Source organism: Saccostrea echinata, unplaced genomic scaffold (genome assembly GCF_033153115.1).
Source record: "Saccostrea echinata isolate AGI-Se365-2 ecotype Australia unplaced genomic scaffold, CSIRO_AGI_Sech_v1 ptg000045l, whole genome shotgun sequence".
In the NCBI taxonomy this organism is placed as follows: domain Eukaryota; kingdom Metazoa; phylum Mollusca; class Bivalvia; order Ostreida; family Ostreidae; genus Saccostrea; species Saccostrea echinata.
The window spans coordinates 2,129,952-2,155,767 of record NW_026889794.1 but is presented as its reverse complement, the minus strand read 5'-3'; the positions used below and the strand labels follow the sequence as shown (position 1 = coordinate 2,155,767).

Below are 25,816 nucleotides of genomic sequence, written 5' to 3'. Positions count from 1 at the left end.
ACATTAAGAAATCACACGTGGTTAAATGCATAGATGATCATCATAAAAAATGTTAACAAAAATAAGCCAAACTAACCAGATATCCAAGTATATACCCAATAAGCCTATCCATTAAATAATCCAGTGAAACATCAACACTGATCCTGGATTCAGAACTTTCATGAAGGAATACTGTTGAAAATCAGTTTTGGTATTGAAATCCATATACCGTTTGAGCACTTATTTAAGAAATAATGTATCATTTTTAAACATCTATCGGGATATAAATACGGGTTGGTCACGAGATCAAATTCCATAAAGCCCGAAGGGCTTTATGGTAAATTTGATCTCGTACCAACCCGTATTTATATCCCGATAGATGTTTTAAAATAATACCTTATTACTTATATTTACATTTGTGACTTCTTCATATTATATATTAGCCTGATTATAACTTTAACGTGTGAAATGTTTTATTTTTTCAAACTCAACGGCACGAGTTTGATCTATTGATTGCGCGTCGATCCTTTATGACGTCACTGAGAAATTACGTCGAACGTTTATGACGCGAGGAACCTGTGTTTATACGGATATAGATACGCGTTGCTTTTAATAGTGTTATATAAAAGAAAACATTTGCAAATGTAAATATATACACATGACGTGAATTTATACAGTGTATGACGTCATAATGCCTAGGTAAAAGACGTATAGAGAAAACGTAAGGTTTTGCACACGACCCTGCTGACTCAGCATTTGGTTTTACCACAGATACTAAAAATAGATTCATGTCTTTGCACACGACACACTGCTTGGGTTTTTCCAGATTTTTCTCTTGCTGACTCAGCATTTGGTTACTGTTACTGGTTTTTCCAGATTTTTGCACGCAAAATCCTGTTACTCAGCATTTGGTTTTTCCAGAGACTAAAAATAGATTTGATCAAAGGTATATAAAAAGGCAAAAAAAAAAAAAAACAAACTTCTTATTGTGAAAAAGTTAATTCAAAAAGTCAGAGGTAAAGAATATAGAGTATCGTTGGACTCATTTGGAGGATCCTGAATTTAACAAGGGACCCTGGATGAAAACTAAAATAGGAGTGATCATGGATTTCTTTGGCAGTCATCCAGGATGTTTCATGAAGGATTTCTGTGAAGAAGTGTGGGTTAACAAGGGATTTCTTGTAAAAATCGATCCAGAACAAAAACCACAAGAAGCGTGGTTGCAAAAAAGACAAAGTCCCAAAAGGATCTAAAGTGAGATTAAGAATGTACCATCACTATCACCAATACAAATGGGTGATCAAAGATGATCGTGGAACTCTGGCTAAAGGTTTCTGGTACAGGAATTTAGAAGAGTGTCTTGAAGATTTGATTTGGACCAAGAAAGAAGGAGAGGCTATAAAAAGAGTTCTTCCAGAAACGTATACAGAGTACCTGTATTGTCGTATTCCTTTTGCAGAGATTAAAGACAAGTTGGAAAAGGAAGCACCTCTTGCATTAACAAATTAGTATGTGTTTGAGATGTGTTAAATAAAAACTTTGTTATTATTGTTTTTGTTCTATGAATAAAAAAAAAATTGATCCTTGTTATTCCTTAGGTGTGATTTGTTGTGTGTACTCATTGAACTGTTTAGCGTAAAAACAGGCTAGCCAAGACAACCTAACAGGCTATATAGGTGCATTTTTAAAGGTTTTTAAGGTACAAGGAGCCTTTTTAAACTCCCTATCCCATCAACTCCCTATCCTGCTCAACTCAACTCCCTATATAGGTGCCTTTAATTTAAAAAGGTTTTTAAGGTACAAGGAGCCTTTTTAAACTCCCTATTTTATCAACTCCCTATCCCACTCAACTTAACTCCCTATATAGGTGCATCCCTCCCCCCCCCCCCCAACCGGACTTTTGAGGTACAAGGAGCCTGTATAGCCCCCTCAAAAGGGGCTATCTAGGCTCCTAATACTACTGTTATACTAGTTTTTACCAGAACTCAGTTATAGCGAAATTCAAGGATCCAAAGAAAAAAAAACTATAGAAGTGCCTTCTCACTTCAAAGTGTAGAAATGCGACAATATCAAAGAACAAAAACAAAACAAAAAAAAACCAAACAAACAAACAAAAAAAACAAAAAAAAAAACAAAACAAAAAACAAAAAAAACAAAAAAAAAAAAAACAAACAAAATAACATAAAAACAAACAAACAAACAAACAAAACAAAAACAAAAAAAATATGACACATAAAACTGATCCAATACAAGTGATCGGGAGACAAATAGCTTGTCTACCCACAAGGTGGACTAAGCCAGTACTATTCCTGTGGGGACGATTAAATGTCTACTCCATCTCTACTTTAGGGACCATCTGGCTCCTTATAATACATTTTTATATATTTTTATAAAGATTTACTATGGGCGTTTTTTCTTATCACACCAACTACGAAGCTTGCTTCAAAATTTTAAGTTTATCTCGTGCTTTGGATATTGGACCTCTTCTTGGTTCCTGGATAATTACTAGATTGCGAAAAAAATCAGTTTAAATGAAATTCTGCACTTTTTACCCTGATATCCAGAATGTCAACTTCACTCATATAGTCTGGAAGGCAAATTCAGAGCAATTTACTACAGATTATAATTAAAACCTGTTTACAACTTTTATTGTGTGATTTTTTTTAATCCAAAGTCTGCAATGTACCTGCTTTCTTATTGTAAAATACAAGTATTTTATTGAAAATTGAAAATGTCAAACTCTCCTTTTCATTCCTTTAATTTTTTCAGCAAGATATAAAAATTCAAATTCTGCAGTCGTTTTTCTCCTCAACTGATTGACTTTGTGAAATGTTTTGTTTATTTGAATTAATCATCTCTGTGTAAAATTCAGAAAAAAATATGAAAAACAAGGGAAAAAAGTAGTCAAGATTTGATTGAATCGTGCAGACGTAGACATTCGCTTCGAACACATCCATAACAAAGCCAGATGTTAAATATTCACAGGTAATCAATGGCTCATTTAGTATTGTAACTCATGCATGTTCAGTAATCTTGCAAAGAAAAAAAAATCCAATATCACATTAGTCCTCAAACGCTCTAAGCTCGCCTTTCCCTTTAACTCAAAAAAGATTTCTCTGATAACAGTTTATTATGTATTGTCCATAGGTAAATAAATATGTTTGTAAACATATACATGTATATGTACAGAGCATAGGCATGAAAAACCGGGCTTACATATTACCCTTGGGAAAAGGGGATTAATATATTTTATTTATCTTTAATATAAAATACATATATTTAAAACCGTCTTCCCATAAAACTCTGTGCCTGAAGTGACAAGATGTCATCTGTAATTATAAAAATCACTCAAGTCAAGCCTTACTTACAAGAAAAATCTTTGGAATATTTTTCTTCTGATGGGGCTACAGAGAGACACAAAGGTGTAAAAAGAAATACAAATATGATTTTTCTTTTTACATTAAAAAATGTGTTTAAAAACTCTTCAGCGATAAAAAAGCAAACTTACGATTAGACAAATCAATGTGTAATTTACTCACTCCCCTTAGAAATCTTAGAATCAGGCATGCAAAGGCGTTCAAGTTTTACAGAGGACATTTCAAAACAATGAAAAAAGGCAAAAATAAAGAAAAAAGTGAAAACACAGATCCTTGGAAAACCCGAAGTGGGATTAGATGTCCAGGAGAAGTAAGCATCCCCTGTCAACCAGTCACACTTGCTGTGAGCCCTCTGTGTCTATCATGTAAACGAAGTACATGTATTCAGATTTAGTATGAAACAATGGCTAAAAAGGTATGAAAGATGTTAGTCAAAATACGACCCAACGATAGCATGTTTTTGCAAAGATCATGCATTTTACGGACCAAAGAATTTGCGAAATGCTGACTTTAAATGAGATTGTAGAAAGTCCTGTAATATCAATTGATTTATACCTGGTCCACATAAATATGGCAAGTTGACGATGGAAAAGGTGAAGTCATTGTTTTAAGTCAGTAAAACATCCAAATTTGGAAGAAAAAAAACTGTGACGGACTCTGTAGTGTCTTTTATTTCGAGTTCACTTTGATATATCGAGTCGAGATATGAGTAATAACGTTTGTTTTTGTTGATTTGTTTGTTTAACTTCCCTACCAGATTTTTTCACTCATATTGCCGGTGGAGGGCTGCAAATTTAGACCTGCACTCGGCACTTACGGCTTTTGAGCAGTGAGGGATTTTTTTTCGTGCCAGCACCTACTGAGACACGGGACCTCGGTTTATACGGTCTCATCCGAAGGACGGGTCTCCACGTCCCACAGTAGGATTTGTAAGGATCAACTCCTTACTCCGAAACTCTAGATCAAACGTTTTAACCACTGCGCCACGAGGGCGACTGAATAAAAAGAACTATTGCTAACTGATAAAGCGTCGTTAATTTAATCCACATCAAGAGTTTTTTTTTATTCTCACGTAGAAGTTTTTTAAATAAATTCTGCTTCATCAGAATACAAAAACAGGTCGGCTAATGAAGAAGCACGAATTGTGCACATCGAATTTCCAGCAGGGTGTTGGATGGTCTTTTGTTCTCCAAAGACTACATAGACATTGTCAATGGGGAGCTCGAGCATTTTCATAATCTCAGCTTCTGAGTACTTATATGTAGAATAAGGATGAGTTTTTAAAAGTAATTTTGTAGATGATACCAATATTTCCGAGTTTCATTTTTATTGAAGAAGCAGATGTCTATTTTATGCTGAGGAGCATGATTGTACTAACACTTGATATGCAAGCATCAACACGCACAACATACTATAGATGGGTATCGCTAAAATTATGAAAGTTGGTTTAGTATTGGGTAACAAGGAACTTCATAATACATTCATATGTGAAACACACGTGAACTTAAAGGCCTTTAAAACTTTTGTTAAGATATTAAATCTATAATTTATAGATTATATACCTGTAGTAGAAAAATGTACATGCAAAATAAATAGATATTACTATGAGTTCAAAATTAAGTCGATATTGCTTGAATTTTCCTATCAAACAGGTAAATGATTTCACGTAGTGTATGCTTCATTTAAAGAAAAAATAAGCTATCTTATGGGATAATTCTTCTGTAAGAATATCATTGCTGTTGATTCAGACTAACATCTTATCATGTCAAAGATTTATAGTAATCCGTGCATGTATAGAAAGTTTTTTTTTTGTCTGGCATGAATAAAATATAAAGGGTAAGGACTTTCGTGAAGGTTTTATTTTACATGCACGACTCAAAATGCTTCAAATGATCACTCCTGTCTAACTATCAGTATGAAACAAACGCTCCTGTGTGCGCTTGCGTTGCTTCCTCTCCTACAGACGTATGGATTTTCCGTGCTCACAGACAACAGCAACCTAAACTCGTCTCTACTAGACATAAGTGAATTGGAATCGAAAAATGTCGACGTTTTCCGACAGCTTCTTAACCAAGAAACAATCATCAGGATGACTCTAGTAAAGAATGTTCATGCATTAATGAAGGACATGATCGATCTTAAGCAAAATATGGAGAATATGGAGTCTGCACAACAGAAAACAGAGACAGAAATTGATAAAATAAAACGTGTAGAAATAGCGACTCTGCAACAGGAAGTAGATAAACTCAAACGTGAAAACCAGAGACTTGAAATTGAAAATGAAAGATATGAAGAAATTCTCAACGCTGTCAAAGAAAACTTTACACAAATTAACGAAAATTTCAGAGAATTTGAGGAAGGGTTTGAGGAGCGAAGAGAAGAATTTGAGACAAATACGAGTATGATACTTGGCGATTTGAAAATTGAAGTTCGTTTTCTTTCAGTTACCCTTCTTGATTTGAATAAACATATGTTGGAATTGGACAAAGATATTCCTAAAATGATAGAGAGAAAATATGAACAATTATCTACAAGATTGAACATTTCTTTGGAAGCATTGAATAGTGATTTACTGACAACCAGCAATAAGATATCACAGTCAGTGACTGATCTGGAACATTCACAGAATGCTATAATTTCTTCCATTTTTGGTAAGATTCGTGCCTGTTTTTACTCAAAACATTTCTTGCATTTACCTATACTATTACACACTTTTTATTTCTTTTTTTCTCTTCTTTTTTTTATAAGAGATTTATGCTCTTGTATAGTGTTTCCAGAAATTATTGAGAATATTTTTGTAAAATGTGTTTTCAAAATATTTTTTAAAATATAATATGTATTGTTTAAATCAAATGTCAATACTTGCTACTTTCTTATTTTATATGCAGTTTTCATAAACATCTTTTAAACCGTTTTCTTTGTATACTTCTGGTCGATTGCTAATGTTCAAAATGAGTGCTTTTGAAGAAAACAGCCAATTGTAAATGTTTATTATCAAAGAATTGCAAAACTAGCAATACTTCTGAAACACTGAGCTTTCTTTGATATGTGAATGTTAGTTTACTAGGCCTACAAACTCTTTTCCTTAATTGAATTCCGTAGTCTTTTTAATATTTTGTACCACACAATAAAAAGTAGACGCTGAGATTCTCAGTGTCTTAGAAATATCACCAGATTTCACCATCACTTGCTAATACATAGCTTAAATAGCCTTTCAAATTTTGATAGCAGTAATTTTGAACATCAGCAGACAACAGGAAGTATATAAAATAAATAGAAGGCTATCCAAGAAAACTGCATCATTATAAAGTAAATCTATATCATTAGAATGTACGGGGTATTGTCATGAAATAAAACAGTAAAATTAAATTATATCCAACATTTTAGATAATGTATTATATAAAAATTCTCAATGATTTCTTGGAACACTAAAATATTCATATATCTCTCAACAAGTTGTTTTGCTGTGATCACATAACACCTCAGTTAGCAATTGGATGAGAGTGCTATATTACATTATTCTTTTGATATTTTTAAAGATATCAATGTATCATTTTTTTCAGTTGACTTCAATGCATCTATTGACGAGATTAAGGCAGAGGTTAAACAAAATTACTTTGACCAGCTGAAGCTTTCCTCTACTGTGTCATCCCTCGAGGTGTTCCGAATGAATTTGACGAACAATCAATGTGGTATATATATATATATATATCTATATCTATATCTATATATATATATATATATATATATATATATATATTCTTTTATATTGCAATGAATTAACCATTCTAATATCCTTACCACTCAATTTGAAAGTTGTAGAAATCAACCTAAATCTGTTATCAAAATTGCCCCCTTTATAATAAATTTAAAGAGGGTAACCTGATTAGTGCAAAGCACTAGTCTTCCTCGGGGCCCTCTTTGCATCTATAATACAATAATGAATACAAAATTAAAATAAGCAGAATACTGGTCACAAATACATGACAAAGTTGAAGTACATTTGAGAAAAAGTACATCTTACATTAAAAATATAAGTTAAGATAATCAAGAAATGTTGCGGCAATTAATTAATAATATTTTTTTTTTCTACATTTTTACGAAAGGATTGTGCAGTTGGTGAAAAACGTACATTTTAAGATAATTTGTTCCATAAATGAACACCTGAATATTGAAAAGAATTTTTAAACAGATTTGTTCGATACTTGGTAGACGAAGGTCATAATTGGTTTCAGAACGTACGAATATAATTATCAGAAGAAATGAATTCAAAAGAGTGTCTCCGATATTCAGGTGTCATACCATGAAATGTTTTGTAAAGTAATATGTATTTTTGAAAATCAATCAATTCATATATGGTCAACCAACCAAGTTTCTCAAATAATGGAAGTGATGGGGCATCTGGGACCACATCTAATATAATTCTGACTGCCGTTTTTGTAATTCAAAAACTATATCCTATGCTAACACTTGGAGCATTGCCCCAGATAGTCAAACAATAATTTAAAGAAGGCAAAATGTATATATAATACAACAGTTTTCTTGTGTGTAATGGGATTTTTTTTTATTTTACGTATTGTAAATAGTTTATACGTCAAGGATAAGCAAACAGAACCAATATGACTATTGTAGCGCAATAGTGTTTCAATGTTTCAATGTTTACTCCCAGATGTTTTTCGGATTCAACATCTTTCAGCACTTCATCTGATATACACAAATGTATATTTGGAGAAGTTAACCATCATTCTACTTGGATGGTCTAAATAAGAAATAAATCATTTTAAATTCAGCACCCTTTAACATTTCAGATCTGACAAAAAGAGTAGCCTTCACAGCTGGAGTGTCCTCTGCTAGTTCCTCCTGGAACAGCGGGACGTTGGTGTTTGATAGAGTCGTGTACAGCGTTGGCGGAGGATACGACTCGAGGACAGGCGTCTTCACTGCCCCCGTTAGTGGACATTATGTGTTTTTCCATATTGTGCAAGCCTATAATTCACAATATATTATGACAGAGATTGTGCTAAACAGTAAACCAAAAGTCCTAGCTATGTTGTATGGTGAAACTTATGACGCCGGTTCAAACCTAGCGGTAATGCACCTCTCGATTGGTGACAAGGTTTGGGTTAGGCGCTATCGAGGTAGCGGTTACTATACAGAAGGAAACGCACCGGTCACCACTTTCTCAGGTTTTAAAATATAAAAAAAATGTTTCCTATTTTTCCCATTTCGGAATGTTAAAAGTAGAAGTATTTCTTTTGATTGACTTTCGAGTAAATTTCTATAATTCAAATGTAAACTAAAGGTGTCCTTAACAAGACCATTTCCTCAGCGGAGCACCATCAAGGCATGTACTTCACTAAGTATCTACAGATGCACCACATCCGCAAGATTGCTTTGGATACCCCTTAACGAGGTTCGTTCCTGAGCTTTTGAGCAAATTTTTGTGTAGACCTCTATCTTAAATATTCTGCATAATGTTCTAGTTCTTACAATAAATTTGGATTCTGCAATGCTAATTTAACTATATTGAATTAAAACCCCATGATTAAATTCCGTACTGAAAGCATTAAGTTAGGAACTATATTTTGTGGCGGAAGGTTTTATAGAAGAAAATGATCAATTTTTCTCATTCGAAATATTTACAGTATTGTTAAGTTTGGATTCCTATTTTTACATGCAGCCTGCACACAAAGTTATTTCGAGCAGTGAAATGTTTTATCCTGGTCCTAAATAATATATTAAATTAACCATCATGAATTCTGTCATCATATTGGACAAATATATTGTGAAAGTCCTTAGGGAAAATAGCCCATTTTAGGCTAAAAATTAGCAGTATTTTAGTTATATCTAAAAATTAACATCACAGACCCCCACATTTAATTTTATTTTCTGAATAAACGAGATAATTTTAACCATTCTGCTTAAACTCAGAAAAATGTCATTTCTTTCAAATGATTTTATTGCTTGTTAAATGTTTAATTCCAGAAAAATGACATTTTTTGAGTGCAAAAAGGTCAAATAATTGACTATGCGAAGTAATTTGAAACTTTTTTTGTTGCCACAAATTTTAAAGACACTGTTCAAGACGAAAAAGACTGTATTTGTACACATAATTTATTTGGATAAAAAATATTAAAGGAAAAACTTTGAAAAACTGATACATGTGTTAGATGTAATTTCAGTGCAAAAAGGTCAAATTAAATGCTCCATAGTGCCGAAAGAAGCGCATTGAATTTTAATTAAACTATGTGTCTAGATTCCAAAAATATACTTGATAAAAAATTCTCAATACTTTTGATAACAGGATCCAACCTCCTTAAGATAAGCCGAAAGTGATCTTAACGCTAAGGTTATCCTTGCGTCTACAGCTATACAGACGGATGGTCAGACAGACAGATTTAAGAACGGACGCGGGGATGCCAGTATACCACTCAAACTTCGTTGCAGTAAAGATAAACTTTAAAATTAAAGAAAATAACGAAAACTAACATATTAAATCAACCTATCAGATTCATTCCCTTTTTTATAGTCTAAAGGACAGATGATACAAACAGACCTTTATCAGAAATCTTGAAAATAACAACTTAAGAGATGTTTATATGAATAAAATAAATAAGTTTAACCGAATAGATTTTAATTTTTCAATCAAAGATTTACAATAATTGTATTTTAAGTGACAAAAAGTTGTATAGCTTAATAAGTATGAAAGTATGAAAGTAGAAAGGTAGCATTTTGAACGTGATAGAAAATTTACAATTTATTAATATTTTTGAAATTTATTATTTGCCCCATTTACAATCAAAATAGGTCCAAAAATATATACAAATCTAGGCACCCATCTTTCTTTTGTTTGTATCATCTGTCCTTAAATGTAGAAAACTCAAAACTTAGATATTGAGGGGGTTGAGTAGATAAAAAAGTTGATGTTAGGTTTTCCTTGTATAGAGCGCCAAATTACCATAAATTCAAATAATTGAATTTTTAAAAAATTATTTGAAGATATTATTAATTCCATTATCGTGCATCAAATCAATTATTGCTCTCATCATTTGAATTCTTAAGAAATATTTGAAGATATTTTCAATTTATCATTGTGCATCAAATCAATTATTGCTATCATCAATCAAATTGGTAAAAGCATCACTTCAATTGTTGAGCTCAACAACGTGGTGGAAATATTGCTCTAAAAAATTAATGTAGCCCACGGAATGACTTATTTCTTGATCTCTGAGTTTTCAGTTGAAGATATCTTTTATTATTTTACAACGTTTTTTTTTTTTTAAAATAAAAGCCGTTTGAAGCAACAATTGAGCAACAAAGCAATTAAATTATCAATATTTGAAATTATGGATATGTTGATATCACTTAATAAATAGTTGTTCACTCTAGAACAATTGATTGAGTTATGGTCTATATGACTCAATTGATAGATTGATTGTTTCTTTGTTATTTTACATCCCTTGTTAACATAATTTTCCAATCATATGAGACATCACCATATACAGTTGAAGGGCTTCAAATTAAGATCTTTACTTGGCACTCAGGGCCATTGAGCAGTAAGGATTCTTTATCGTGCCAACGCCTACCGTGACACGGAACCGTAGATTTTAAAGTCTCATCCGAAAGACTTTCACTTCAAGTGCCTGGTTTTTAACGAAGGAACAATCACTACCTATTTTAAGCGAGAACGAGAATCGAACCAGGATCTCCCGATCACGAAACGAGCGCCCTACCACTAAGCTACCACGACCCTTGTCTATTTCATTTACCGAGGTATTAAAGTTACCTTAAAGCTGAACACGATTCGTAAAAGGCAGAGATCTATGTTTGTCCGCCATATTACTCTGCATTTTTCGTTAGCTGTACGGCCCCTATATAAGCCTTTCACTTCGTTTCGGTTCAGTGTAATAAGTTTTTACCGGTATGGACGGACTTATATATTCTACATAGCTGTTGTAAAACTCTCGATAGCGAAAAAAGTAAATGTGTGCTTCTTCCACGGCAGAAGAGAACTTTACAAAAAAACAACTTACATCGGTTGCACAGGTCAGTGCAAACAAAAACTGCAATAAAATGTAAACAAAAGTAATGTTAGATAACCAACACTAACACGTGTCGTGCATTCCACGCACGTACTCGTGACAAGAAAGCAGTCAGATGTAACGAATTCGAAGAGTATACCCAAGTGCTGATATTGATGAGATAGGAAAAGGAAAACTAATATGGCGTATGCCTATGTACGAATAGTACGTGTTCAGCTTTAAAGAGTCCAGTGAAGGGGGAGTGGTATTTGTATACAATAAAACAATTTTATTTTCTGTGTTGTACATGTAACCAATAATTAATTGTTTTCATTTAAGTAAATGACATGTTAATGTAAATATATTGTGTAATTTATCAATTAGTTAAAAAAGTTTATGAGAATAAGAATCTAGTCTTTTCTCGATGAATGAAAATAAAAAAAATACATCTGTCTGTAAAATCTTATTTCCATCCATATTCTCATAAAATGTTTAAGAATACTTGAGAGTTTCCATCTCCAAAGTCAAGTTCAGTGAGCTATAAAATGATGGATCTACGTCACTAATTGGAAAACAATATGATTGGGGTCCTGAGAGACATCATTTAATTTTTGTGTGTGATTTTTCAAAGAAACTTTTATAATACTGAAGATTATGATAATGACTAAAAGGACATATCAGTATCATTCGCTGTACACACCGATAACATAATATAATATAGATAATATTTCAATCACAATTTAGGGATACCAACTGTATTTGAAGTTATTGATAAACAAAGGTGGAAGGGATGGAGTCTTTTAACATGACGCGCTGAATTTAACTATCTGCTGCTAATCATGGCCCTACTGTTCTTGAGATGATGATTTTTAAAGATTTCTCCTTATATTCAATTTCGAAAACAAACATGGAAACATTCATCAGCAAATTTTTAATGTGTACTGCCCCCACTTCGTTCATGAACACTTAGCTTTTTATTGTACAGATATATTTTAATGAAGTTATCTCCCATTTTCCATTTGAAATCTGAAATTTTATTTTCAAATTCAATTGCACCTGAATACTACTAAAGAATAGAGTGCTAAATCTGAAGCTATGGACATATTTCAGCTTAATTCAAAATGTAAGTGACATGTCGAATCCAGAACATCATTACATGTATGTCCCAGTGCAACATCTATGCAATTTTGATCGTTGTTGGCTTTCAATTAACTGGGAACATGTAAACTTCCATTTATTTCAACATCATCTGAAAAATACAGGTCACCTGCAGTACCCGAGGCATTCTTACTGAAATGTTTTCTAGGATGCAATAGATATGCAAGTTTGATCAAAGTAGAATTTATATTAACTTCAGAATTTAATTGTTCCAGTTTATACAGCATTATAAGTACAGCATCTATTTTAAGTAACATCGATGCAGGTTTAAACGAGACTGTTGATAATCTTGTTTCATCAACTTGTTTGTCAATAACTCACCTCGTTTTAGAAATTGTTCATTCGTAGAGCATGCTCTTGAGCTCTTGCTTATCGAATCAACTGAGAGATATACACCCCTTATGCAGGTGATAAGGGTATATTGCTGCATAAGTAAAAGAAGCTGACGATTGAAAAGTTAAAGTCATCACGTTTATCATAGAGCTATGTCTTTTTCTAGCAAAATATCCAAATATGAAACAGATGTGTCAGACTCTGTGGTATCTTTTATTTCAAGCTGACTGGGATATATCGTGTCGACATATGAATGGAAATAACTATCGTTAATTCATTACAAGTCGTCGATATATCTAAATTTCAAGTTGAAGGCCACAGCGAGAGATTTCTTTTTCTCATGTATAAGATTTTGAATAAATTCTGATTCATAAAAATACAAAATACAAAAATAGGTCTGCTTACAACTGGGCGCAATTGTTATCCATTGGAATTCCAACAAATTTTGGAAGACATGGTCTCCAAAACCCACATAGATATTGTCAGAAACTCAAGCATCTTTTCAATATCAACTTCAAAGTACTTGTGTGTACAATCAGAATGTTTTTTAACAAAATAATTTTGCAAATGACCAATGACAAGGTAAGTAAATTCCATTTTTATTGAAAAAACAGCCGTCGAAGTAAAAAATCCTGGACTTTAATTTATCGTGGGGAATGGTTGTAAACAGAGTTGAAAAGTGGTAAGTTTTTATATTATTGATTTTGGTAAAATTTTGTGATTTCGAATTTTCCTTGGAATTTTTATGTACCCACATCTGATTTACACCACTTCTCGAATATATTGTTGCATAGTACTCCTGAAGTTTCTCCTTCACTATTGTTAATATGTTAGTGAGGAGTAAATAAAGAGGCTTGGTAGAACATTTACTGGAACCCGCATTTTTATGAATTTTCGGAATCCAATATAAATATGGTAATTCAAATTTATTTTGGTTGTTGGGAATATTAAAAATATTCAAAACTGACATATGATTTTGAAGAATTTTCTCCTTAAAAAGGGAGCTATGGGTGTAAGTTGGATTGCCACTTGTAGAATTAAATCCCAGTTTTTCTAAAATACAATTAAAATAATGAGCCTTACAAACAAAGACAATGTTGTTACCTGCTTTGTCAGCTGGGACCAGTACACACTGATCATGTAGTCTATCTAATTCTTCATTACTTCTGAATTATTGAACACAGAAGGATAGATGAATTTCATATTGCCCTTCGACTGCTTAATGCGAGATTTTAACATACATCTGATACATTTACATGTACTCCATTCTGACAAAGTGTCAAGGTCTTCCTTTTCATGTCTGGCCCATCGCCTGGCGTAATCTTCCACAGAATTCATGATATTTATGAAATTATGATTCCAGTTGAAAGATCGGGGTTCCCTAAATTTTGGCCTTTCAAAATAAGTGATTTAAGGTTTCTGGACATCGGACAATGCAGTCCTCTACAGTAATGATCGAATACGGTTTGAAGATCCATTCACTTTCAATGAGACAATGAAACTTATTACATGATTCCTAGTATCTTCGTTCGATTTCATATTGAGTCACTGTCTTTTACTGGACAACTTGCACCGTAGAGAAGAGGTAATTGAATATTTCGATTTAAAAGATCAGGTACATAGTTATTTTTGCATGTACAAATGTATTTATCATTTTATCAATGCATTTACTTAAGAGATGACTTAAATTTTTGAGAATTCAGAATTTAGAAAAAACAGTTTGCACTATTTTTTGACTTCAATCACAACACAATGGAAATATTCTTACTCATCCCATGGTAGTTCATGAGAATATGAACTTTTTCTAATTTGCAAAGAATCTTAAGGAAAAATATTTGAAAATGTAAATATTTCTGCATATTCTCAGTTTTTCATGATCAATAAAGTCAGTCATGTCTTTTCTAATGGATTTAAGGACAGCAACGTAAGAGTCTTTTGGATATAAGTGATGATTTGTTTTTGGATGTAGATAAAGAAAAAACTGTTTCCTGATGCTATTTCTCAAATTGCTCAAGAAAAAGCAAAGAATTCCACATTTCTTAAGCAATATAGGGCTTACCTGTGTACTTGAAATTTTTAACAAATTTTGAATTAAGACTTCTGGTCGTATCCTTTTGAATTTTTAAATGTAGAGCGACAGAAAAATTGGCAAGTAAAAACGTTTCCATAATCAGGTGGGATGAAATATGAAGATAACGAAGAGTAATCGAGCTGAAAAGTCCATTGAATCGGTTTGTACGCATTCCCGTTTTGCACACACTTGAAAATTAGTTGTAGGAAAAATGTATGCGAAACGGAAATTTGTTCAGGTAAGATAATTACTTAATTGCTATAGTCTATACCATAGGTACTGAATAGATAAAAAAATAAGGAAAAAAGTATTCATACAAATTTTAAATCATAAAATTCCTAAAAAGGTTAAACTATTTAAAAACATTTTCATGACTATCTGTAGCCTGTTCCTGTAATTATCCGGTTTCCTCGGCTTTCATTGACGAGTTAATTTTCCCATTCATCTAATCATGCATTGAATTATAATAACATAAATTTTGGCTTTAACGTGTTTAAATCATGCATTGAATTAAAATAACATAAATTTTGGCTTTAACGTGTTTAAAAAAATTTAAGAAATAGACAAGACTGAGACAAAAAAATTTCAACAATATGAATCACATTTTATCATTTATATGTCTCTGATTTCAATAAAATCTACTTCATATTATGCTGATAAGATCAGGTAAATCCCAGACAGAAAGCAGACTATAATTGCTATCAAAACACAATTCACACTTATTGTTCTAGATCTAATTATCAAATGTGTGCAAAACGGGAACACACCATTGAATCAATACAAATTGGGAGCAAAGCAAACACGGACCTCTAAAACATCAGAGAGGGGATGAAGTATCAGTGACCAGAGGAAATCATTTTAACAATTGTCTTTAAAATTCTGTTTTAATTTTAGCCAACTTGAATTAACTAGAGAGAGAGAGAGAGAGAGAGAGAGAGAGAGAGAGAGACTTTTGACTAATTTATGTAGATTTTAATCACTGTTTAGCACCTCAGGTGCAACATTCATAGTTTAGCGAGCTTGACACTGTCTCCATGATTATAAACTATCATTGATTTTGAAAGTTTTAATAATTATCTTCACAATGTCATAATCACCTAACCACGGAGGTTGTACTAATTGTACTAAGCGATTATTATTAGTATTAGCAAAAACCCTTTGTTTGAGGTGTGAAACTTGTGCTAATTTAAGTCAAGCTTATGGATTTTTGCACTGATGGCTCTATTGATGACTTTCATCCAAATATTTCATACCTTATTGAAATTTATACATGTATATCTGATGTTATCAACAACCTATATCATGTTTATTTTTGGTTTTTATTTCTAAATTAGACGAGCTTCTAATTTTAAAATATATTTCTATAAAACCGCATTTCCCCAAAACTAAGTTCTTTTGAGAGCCGAGGGCTCAAGGGAGCTTTTCCTGAATTTGTCGTTGTTGTGGAATAAAAAATATTGTTTTGTGTCTTTTGACATATACAATTTCATTGCTTAATATAATTATGTAAGAAAATGAAAATTGTTTAGAATTAATTAGTTAATCAAAATATCAAATTTGCAACAAATGTAATATTCAAACACCCTCTTAAAATTTTGATTTGGTTCTAATTTTAGTGATTAAAACTTGAAATGTTAAAAGTTTTCTTCGAAGTGTATTAGTTTTTGTGATGGAAATGCATATAAATGTTAAATATTGAAAATAGAATGCTGAACTTTTAATTTTCTTAAAGTTTTTAAGCTCATCTGAGTTACAATGTAAACGTTCATGGGAACTTTTTGAGTGTCCGGCTTCTGTCTGTCTGTCTCGTGTGTTTCTGTGTCCTGTGTTTGTGAACTTTTCACAATTTCAAAATCTTCTCTCGAACAACTGGACCAAGAACAACCAAACCTTGGTTCTTTGGGTTAAGGAAATATAGATTTTGTTCAAATAAAGGGCCCTCTTTTTAAGGGGAGATGAATATGAATTAGTGAAAATTTGGCGGCATCTTTAAAAATTCTTCTCAAGTACCACTGATCAGAAAATACAAAATATTACGTCAAAGATTCCTTTATGATTATAGATATCAGGTTTTTTTTTTTTCAAATCATGGCTCCTTATGTTAGTGTGGGGCCACAAGAGAGAACCAAATATATACATGGGGATAGATAGAAAACAAGCTTTAAAAATCTTCTTTTCAGGAAAATCAGGACCAATTAGTGATAATGTAGCATCTTTCAAGTAGTTCAAATTAAACTCCTGAGGGTCGGATGGGACCGTAATAGGGAATCTAAGTTTAGCAAGGGGATATATAGAAAAGTCATTTTAAAAATGTTTTCAAGAATAGCAGGATCACTCTAAATTGTATTACATAACCGAGTTATGTGTATTCATTCTTTTCAACATATGGAGTCTCTGGTTAGGACGTTACTATAATTTTTAACCGGGGATCAAGTTTTACCTATTGTATGACTACAGGAAAAAATCTTTTGTTAACTAGTCTAGCACTGGAAAGTTAGACTCATTCATATTGAAGCATTTCCATAAAAGATTCAATCTTTTTTTGTCATGATCCATCGGGGCTAGGGTGGGTCAACCATATGGTATTATGTAAACAAGAGGGAGCACACTATTAAAAATATTCTTTTGAAGAACAACAGGGTCCCTAAACGTTGTGGGAATGGGCATCTTGTCAGGTGATATAAGGAAATATGTATCAAATGTACATAAAAAAAATTGAATGCTTTATGTTTTCTAAACAGTTTATTATCTATTATACGGAAAAAACATATCAAATGTAAATATTGTAAATCTGTTCTTGTCCTTTTATGATCATTAAATCTTTTTTTATAAAAGGAAGAAAAATCAAAATGTTGATGTTGATGTAAAGTAAACAAAAAGGCAATAGTAAAAGAAAACAAGGAATGTACTGGTAATAATCTATGTTGTAGAAAACGATAAATTTGTTATCAGGTAAAATAGTTTAAAAGTATTTAAGATCAAGATATGAAATATTGGTGACTTATAACTCATTATTGCTTATCACTGATTTGTATGTCAATTTTGTATACAAAGAAGTGAAAATATTGACAAACATTTAAAATCGGGTTGGAAAAATCTAAACTTATGAGCCTTATTTCCATTTGATAATCAAAAATTAAAAGGCTTTATTATTCTATCTATAAAAGTTGAAGTATCAATGTGGCGTTTATTATTTCGCGCCGATAAAAAGTTGGCGAACTTATAGCACTTTGCCGCATATATGTTTTCATTGCAGTACCCAGATTCTGACAAATGAAAGTGAATGCTTATATAAATTGATAAACATTTAGAAGATGTTGAATTATGGCAATAGGAATTTCTATCAGCCCCATCGAAAGAGCTTTTGTTATTCGTTTGGGGTTGATATTTCTACCAGGTTGATCTTGATTTGAACATATTTTATCATGTAAAAACATAATTGGAGTAGTCAACAGGCATTGCCCACATAAGTGTTCTCCGTATACGGTGTTCGTATTGACATGTAAATTATTCAGACGAGAATTACAGTTATATTATGGATTATATGTACTTAGATCATTTATCAAAGTTCTGAATCCTGAAGCTTTTACATCAATATGAATGGCTGTATACAAATTGCTGACAAATGTCTTCTTTATCATTGGGAACCACACATTCTACAAAATGAAATTGCTTGATTTACCGCAAATAAAAGAAATATGACTAGATTAAGTTATTGTTCTTTGTGCTTTGATTCAAAGAGCCATATTGCAGAATTCTTTTACCTTAGAAATTACAATTATGGAATGAAGTACAATACCTTAGATTAAATGAAATAAATAATATGCAAGTTAATCAGTCTTCGTCAATTAGATTTTTTAACTCGTTTTTGGACAACGTTTGATGATCAGAGTCCCCGAGCAGATAAAAATAATGTTTTATTACAAAGTATTTTAGAGAATTCATTTCTCACACTTGCTATACAATGACTAATAATTTTTTAACTTATTTACTTTTCGAAGTTATACTTTTTTTTTTAAATAAAACCTTCTCTAAATCTTAGTTTAGTTTAATCCTAGCTAGCTCTCAGTGCTCTTAACAAAGAGCTTCGTTTTCAATCAGCGGTTTTACTTAAATGTCTCATTCCGGAATAAAAAATGTACACAGTATGATTCTTTTGTAAATGGTCCTTCCGCAGTACTTTGATACACGGATAATATTTTGTGTTGTTGATTATTGTAATCTGTGATCTGTTTTCTTTAAATGTTGTTAAAAATATGTAAAAGAATGTAAAAATATGAAAAAAACGTGTGTTCATTTGCATGATTGTACAACGCACATATATCTACTCCACTTTTTCATGGTAAGATATTATTATGATATCTGCATGCATATTGGATACATTTATTGATCAAGAATGCACTATAGGTAATGCATGCTTTAATGATTCTACAAAACTTGTCACAGTGAATGCTTTGGTGAAAAGAATTAAAGTTTTTTTGAAAAGTATATTCTTAATTTTCCAAGGGGAGATAATCTAGAAAAAGCACAATACAATGGTTTCATTTAATGAAAATCTCCATGTCAAGAACAACTGGGCCAGAAAAATTAAACTCACGTGAAAGCTCTTGATACAAACTTCTTCAATCCATTGCTCTTAGGGCAAGGATGGGACCATAAAAAAGGATCAAATGCTTACATGAAGTATATAGTAGAAAATCGTCCTTAAATTCATTTCAAGAACAACAGGACCATGGTTGATTTGTCTTAGTTATATATGCAAGAAGCCAGCTTGGAGAGAGGATATTCAGGTTTATTCAAATGATGGCCTTGGGATAGAGTTGGATCACCATGCATATTAATCAAAATTTTCACGGCGATTTATTTTATAAGACAAACATCGTTTAAAAATCTGGAACTACATTTGTAGGAATTTAAGTTCTACAGGAAAACATCTTTAAAAAATCTTTTCAAGCTCACAAGGGAGTCACGACATAAATCATATTATAAGTAAACATACCCAGTCAGTGCAGAATCTATCTTATTGATTCAAACTGTGGTACCTTGGAGTAGGTGGTGCTTCATCAATCGATCAAATATTTATATTGGAAAAAGCAGTGAAAAAAAACTGAGAAATTCCTTTTCCTAAAAACAGCAGTGCAACCTCGAATACCTGGGATATGTCGAAGTGATTTGACAGTCCAAACCACTTTTTCTTTGTATGTTTTTAACCCTCGTTATCTCGAACATTTGGATTTCTCGAAGTTTTATCTCGGTCCCTTCGAGTCGAGATGACGAGGTTTGAAATCCACGAACATTGATCCCTCACGAATAGTTGAAGTCGCTGAAATAGCACATTAAGCGATTGAGCGGTGTAAAGACGAATAATGACCCCCATTAAATAATGACAGGAGGTCATTTTTCAACGACAAAAAATGACCCCCAGCCCGTGAAGAAAAAAATAATTTTTGTAGAAAAAGAGCCCTAGGGGTCATTTTTTGTTATATGTGTGCGTCCTATAAAAAATTAACCCCCGTTGAAAAATGACCCCCTTTCCAACAGAGTGATACATACTTTATAATAGGTGATTAATGCCAAGGTTTGATCCTCAATGTTTAATTCTTCTTTATGCCCTCTTTGACCAACCCTGGACGAACGCGCAATTAAAATGCAATAAAACAGCATTACATTTACATGCATATTTTCTATATTTTTTAAGCCTATTGTGTTCACAACACATATTGAAAATCGCAAAATGGCTACTATTGGTTATAACTCTTAACGTAATCTCCCTTTATGACTGTCTTCCATTTGTTTCATATTAGACTTTTGCGAGAAACACTGACTTTTACAGTCGACGGCTTACTTTGACATTTAAACCTGCCTTATGTACGGAGGTACAGAATTGCTGATAGATAAGGAAACTTTAATAGTTGTTATAGGTATTTTGTTTGGGGCACTTACATGATTAACTTGTATGCAATCAACGCAAGAGATGATGGGAGGCAGAAGTACATAGCTTAAATTATTTATTCGTGAGGGTTAGTATCCTGAAGGGATCAAATAAGGAAGAAAAAACATTTCGAAAGGAAAATTAAGCAAGAGTTGGTCATTATGGGAAGGGAGGGGGTTGAGGGTAGGGTGGCTGCCGTTCCTTCCTAGTCAACGTGATGTGTGCTTTGAAATGGTCCATTATTATCGTTTAATTAACTGTTAAGCTTAATATTTATATCGCAAAAGAGCTTCCATATACTGTCCTAGTGTAAAAGTAAGCCGTCGATTGTAAAAGTCAGCGCTTCTCACAAAAGTCCATTTGGATATTTGAAACATTTCAATACCGTGTATATTGAAGTAGATTAATGTTTTCAATTTTTTTTAATGGCAAACCATTTTATTGACCTTCCAGGTTAACATAAGGACTTGCTTTTCCTACATTAAACATAAAATTCTGAAAAGTTATTTCAGCTGCATCCGAATTCCACTCAAGTGAACATGATATTTTTGCACAAAGAATCAGAGAGCGGGAGGGATTGTCTCCCCTTTTCTGAATGTAAATTTTAGCAATTTCTAGTTTGAAAATATTCATTGGAAGTCTTGTAATAACCCCCTCTTTTTTTATAAGTATAGTTAAAAAAAATATCTCCTACTTGAGTGGACAAGGTGAACATATCATTCAGGCTCATAGATTCAGGAGTGGTTGGGGTGTCCTCCCCCTTCCATTTTCATGAACGTATTTTATTTTATTTTTTCGCATGAAAATGTTCATGCAAGTCTGGTTGCCCTTCTCCTAACTTTTTGATACAGTAGAGTAAAAAAGGAAATCCCCCTTACATCAATAAACTTTTTGAGGGGTTCATCAAAGTTATTTCTAAGGTAACTTGTAAATTTTGCCTCTTATAATGCCCCATTTCGATGCTACGCCTGACATTTATTTTTTCTACATTGCACCAAAAATAGATTTCAAATGCAAAATTAATACTGTTCATGCTTATGTTAATAACTCCGGTTGTCTACGGATTTTCCCCTTTTCCCCGATCATGACAAGGAACACACGGCTGGGGATGCTCCCTCCTTCATGGCACCTGATACCTCTGATTTTTTTTTAGGTCTGTGTTTGCTCTGCTTCCAATTGGAATTGTTTAAATGGACTTTTAGCTTGAATACTGTTCGTTACCTCCATATTTCATTGTTAATTGAAGTCACTTGTTTTTTGCAAACATTACATTACGATTTTTTCGTGTACTGTGAACATTCGATTTCCGTGTACTTTATACCAGGAAGATGACAAGTCGAAATACACAATTCTGACTATGTACGAACACAACCAGCATTTTTCTATATATTTTCCGCATTTCTTAAAGGTGTGTTGTTTACTTTACTTTTTATAAAATAATAGGATCGACCGATTTCAGAAAACTTCCTCATAACATTTCTATACATGTAAACATACAAATAAGACACGAGTTTCCCTTCTTACTTCCAGTTCGATCCAATTCATCGAGAAACATTGGACCCATAACCCATAGGAAATAACTAATAATTACCGGAATTAACGTTTGAATTAAAACTGTTTTATTCATCGCTGGTCTTTATAATGTATGATTGCTCATACTGATAACCACTCAAAAATAGATCAATTTGATCATTCTTTCCTTAATTTTTTTAGTACATCCCCCTTCGATTGTAACATTCCTGACTTCTGAATTCCCTTTCTTACAAAACGTTGTTCGACCCAACACCAGGAGTAATGAATATTTCTGCCGTTAATTTGACATCGCCGGATTTTTCGGACCTGGGGCTATTTGACCGTTATCAGTTTGTTACAGAATCTCCTGGAGTGGCGATTTCACTTATCGTTATCCTCCTTTTAGCAGGATTGGTAGGAACCTGTGGCAATATCCTCATCTTGTTGGCACTATGTGTGACGAAAAAAATGAAGTCCCTGGAATCAATCTTTATTGCAAATTTGGCAATATCGGACATGTATGTTACACTTGTTGCAGACACCATGAGCGTAGTAGGTAGGTGAAATATAAAGTATTCGATCTGAAAATATAGATTAATTTGGAAAGTGGAAACCTTTTTGACATCAAAATATTAAATTTTGTTGACAATCATTCAAATATTATGCACAAGCATCCATTGATGGGCTAGAATTTATAATTTTAAAAAAACCCATATGTTTATTACAGCAAAATTAGAGGGTGAAAATTTCTTCAATCTCTACCCTGGACTTTGTCAATTCATTGCCTACGGTTGTACAATGTCGTGCGTAAATTCACTGGGTACCATCGCACTGATGAGCTTTAACCGATATGTCTTACTCTGTCATCATCAGCACTACGACAAGATTTTTAAAAAGCATACATGCATAATGATGTGTGTATCTTTGTATTGCGTGGGCCTGCTGCTAGTGCTCTTGAATTTGGCGGGAATCGGCGATCATTCCTTTGATAGAAAAAGTCTAGAATGTATCTGGGATCGGATGGCCACTTATTACTATACAGTGGTATTCTCGGTTACCCTCGTTTGGATTCCAGTTGTCGTTACAGGGTTTTCCTACTTGAATATTTACCTCAGAGTAACCAGGAGCGCCAAACGAATGAAGAAACATCAGGACAAACCGGCAAAATCTTCCGTGAATCTTGCTCGAACTCTGTTTATTATTTATGTGGTGTTTGCTACGTGCTGGATTCCCTACGCCCTCATAATTGTAGTGGACAGGAATGATACTTTTCCACATGAGGCCCATCTCTATGTCACTGTATTCGCCCACCTTCACCCTTCAATTAATTGGCTCGTTTACTACTTCACAAATACAAAATTTCACCGTGCATTTGACAAAATTGCTGGATTGCACCGTGTTTTTGGAATATGCAGACGGTCGTCATTGGAGACACCGGACTCTTCTGGAGTACTGAGTACATCAGACTCTCAAGCAGCCAAACACAAGATCACAAGTCTGGCCACTCTGTCTGGTGATGAGCTTTCATCTAAAGACATCCCCGAAAGCATGGACTCTCCCATTTGAAGACGGCAATTGTGAACATACACTAGAATCGAAGAAAGGTTAACTTTGTTTTGTTAGAACCGAATATTTTAAATGGGAAAAACAGAGGTATAACTAAATAAGAGAAAGGATAATATTATTGTTTTGGAGAGGATAAGAACCGGGATTACTTAACTATGCAATAACATAATTCTTAGCTCACCTGAGCTGAAAGCTCAATTGAGTTTTTCTTATCCAGCGTCCGTCCGTCCGTCTGTGTGTCTGCCTGTCTGTCCGTCCTCCGTCCGTCTGTAAAACTTTTCACATTTTTAACTTCAGAACTGCTGGACCAATTTCAACCAAGTTAGCACAAAACATCCTTAGGTAAAGGAGATTCTCAATTGTTCAAATGAAGGGTCGAGCCCTATTCCAGGGGGAGATCAGCAGGAAAAGGCAAAAAAGTAGGGTCATTAAATTTTTTTCTCAACAACCATTGGGTAAGAAATAGTGAAAGTTTATTGAGGAAGTGTAGATTCTAAATTGTTCAAGTCATGACCCCGGGGTCATTTAAGAAAAATCTTTTAAAATCTTCTCAAGGACTAGAAATGATGAACTTATGTGAAGGCTTCCTTAGGTAGTATAGATTCTAAACTGTTCAATTCAAGGTCCCCGGGGCTTCCTGGGGGTAGTTAGATTCTACGCTGTCCAACTAATGACCCCCGGGGGTAGCGTGGGGCCAAGATAGGGGATCAAAGTTTTGCATGGGACTATGTAAGGTTTTTTTTTTTAAATTTTCTAAAGAAACCATTAATTTGCAAACATTTCTATGTTAACTGAACTTATTGTTTTAATTATGGACCTTGGGTCAAAGTTGGCTAAAATCAAGTTCGAATTTTACATAATGCATGTATACAGAAAAAGAATTATCTTCTCCAGAACTGAAAGGCCATTTTAGTCGTATTGGTTTTGAAGCATTACCACGGTGTGTAAATTCAGACACCCCTTAGAGTTAGGGTGTGCCCATAATATGGGGTCACAAATTTTCAAGGGAATACAAAAATTTGTAAAATATCTCCTGAAGATTAGCAGGTGACTAAGATGCTGTGGTCCATGGACCTCGTTTCTTTTAGCTCTGAACTGTGATCAAGCATCGACAGTTCTCTGATTAATATTTCGATAGCTTTCTGAGAATGTTAGTTCTGCAACTTAACGTTTTAGTCATGATCTATAAATATTATGAGTCCCAGGTAATAATGTTTCATATATTAATCGTTGTTCTTTTCTTCACTTAAAAAATTTTTGGATGGAAGCACTCTACCTGAATTTTCTCGGTTAATATCTATTCGCAAAGACGAGAAAATTACTTAAATTTTACAAAGAATCCGCAAATTGGCAAAATATTTATTGAAATGAGTAGATTTATTAAAAAGATATATTCAGGGTAAAATTCTGGACGGTTAATGAAACAAATGATTGATTTTGATATACTTTCATATATACTTTAGACAAATAAATGGGAAAAAACAAAACATCCTCTGAAATCATCTATTGTTTCATTATACATGAATATAAGTTATAAAGGCTTGTATATGCATATTGGATTGGGTTTTTTTAATTGAATTAAATGTCAACTTTATTTCTCTTCTGATGTGCGAATCATATCAATCTGTGTATGCAAATAAAGAAAAGTACATAGTAGTACATAGTAGTTGAATTACCGATTGGCATATTTCAATGACTCTCAATGGCAAGATAACTTGACAAAACACCAATACGCGATGTGGTGTTTAAAAGTTTTTTTGTTGTCCGAGCTACTTTTCATATAGAATTGATATAAAACAGACTGGAGGTACAGTAACAAAATCAAATATTGCTAGATTCAGATAAGAATTTACTTGAAAATTTGTCA

General features: G+C 33.0%; 2 protein-coding genes across 2 annotated transcripts; both read left to right on the top strand.

Annotated features, from left to right (window-relative positions):
- The first annotated feature begins 5,278 nt into the window (after window positions 1–5,278).
- On the top strand, window positions 5,279–8,556 carry LOC133201702 (uncharacterized). The gene is made up of 3 exons (XM_061337492.1): window positions 5,279–6,007; window positions 6,920–7,048; window positions 8,165–8,556. The coding sequence occupies exons 1-3, from the start codon at window positions 5,446–5,448 to the stop codon at window positions 8,554–8,556; spliced, it is 1,083 nt and encodes a 360-aa protein (XP_061193476.1). The 5' UTR covers window positions 5,279–5,445.
- A 14,036-nt stretch (window positions 8,557–22,592) lies between these two features.
- Window positions 22,593–24,059, top strand: LOC133201757 (melatonin receptor type 1B-A-like). Its single transcript, XM_061337551.1, has 2 exons — window positions 22,593–22,939; window positions 23,111–24,059. The coding sequence occupies exons 1-2, from the start codon at window positions 22,666–22,668 to the stop codon at window positions 23,947–23,949; spliced, it is 1,113 nt and encodes a 370-aa protein (XP_061193535.1). The 5' UTR covers window positions 22,593–22,665; the 3' UTR covers window positions 23,950–24,059.
- The last annotated feature ends 1,757 nt before the right edge of the window (window positions 24,060–25,816 follow it).

What these genes read in the sequence shown, in the direction of transcription:
- LOC133201702 (XM_061337492.1), top strand. Translation starts at nt 5,446, where the DNA reads ATGACTCTAGTAAAGAATGTTCATGCATTAATGAAGGACATGATCGAT. An exon ending in TATAATTTCTTCCATTTTTG is followed by an intron (nt 6,008 to 6,919) that starts GTAAGATTCGTG and finishes CATTTTTTTCAG; the next exon opens with TTGACTTCAATGCATCTATT. An exon ending in TTTGACGAACAATCAATGTG is followed by an intron (nt 7,049 to 8,164) that starts GTATATATATAT and finishes TTAACATTTCAG; the next exon opens with ATCTGACAAAAAGAGTAGCC.
- LOC133201757 (XM_061337551.1), top strand. Translation starts at nt 22,666, where the DNA reads ATGAATATTTCTGCCGTTAATTTGACATCGCCGGATTTTTCGGACCTG. An exon ending in AGACACCATGAGCGTAGTAG is followed by an intron (nt 22,940 to 23,110) that starts GTAGGTGAAATA and finishes TGTTTATTACAG; the next exon opens with CAAAATTAGAGGGTGAAAAT.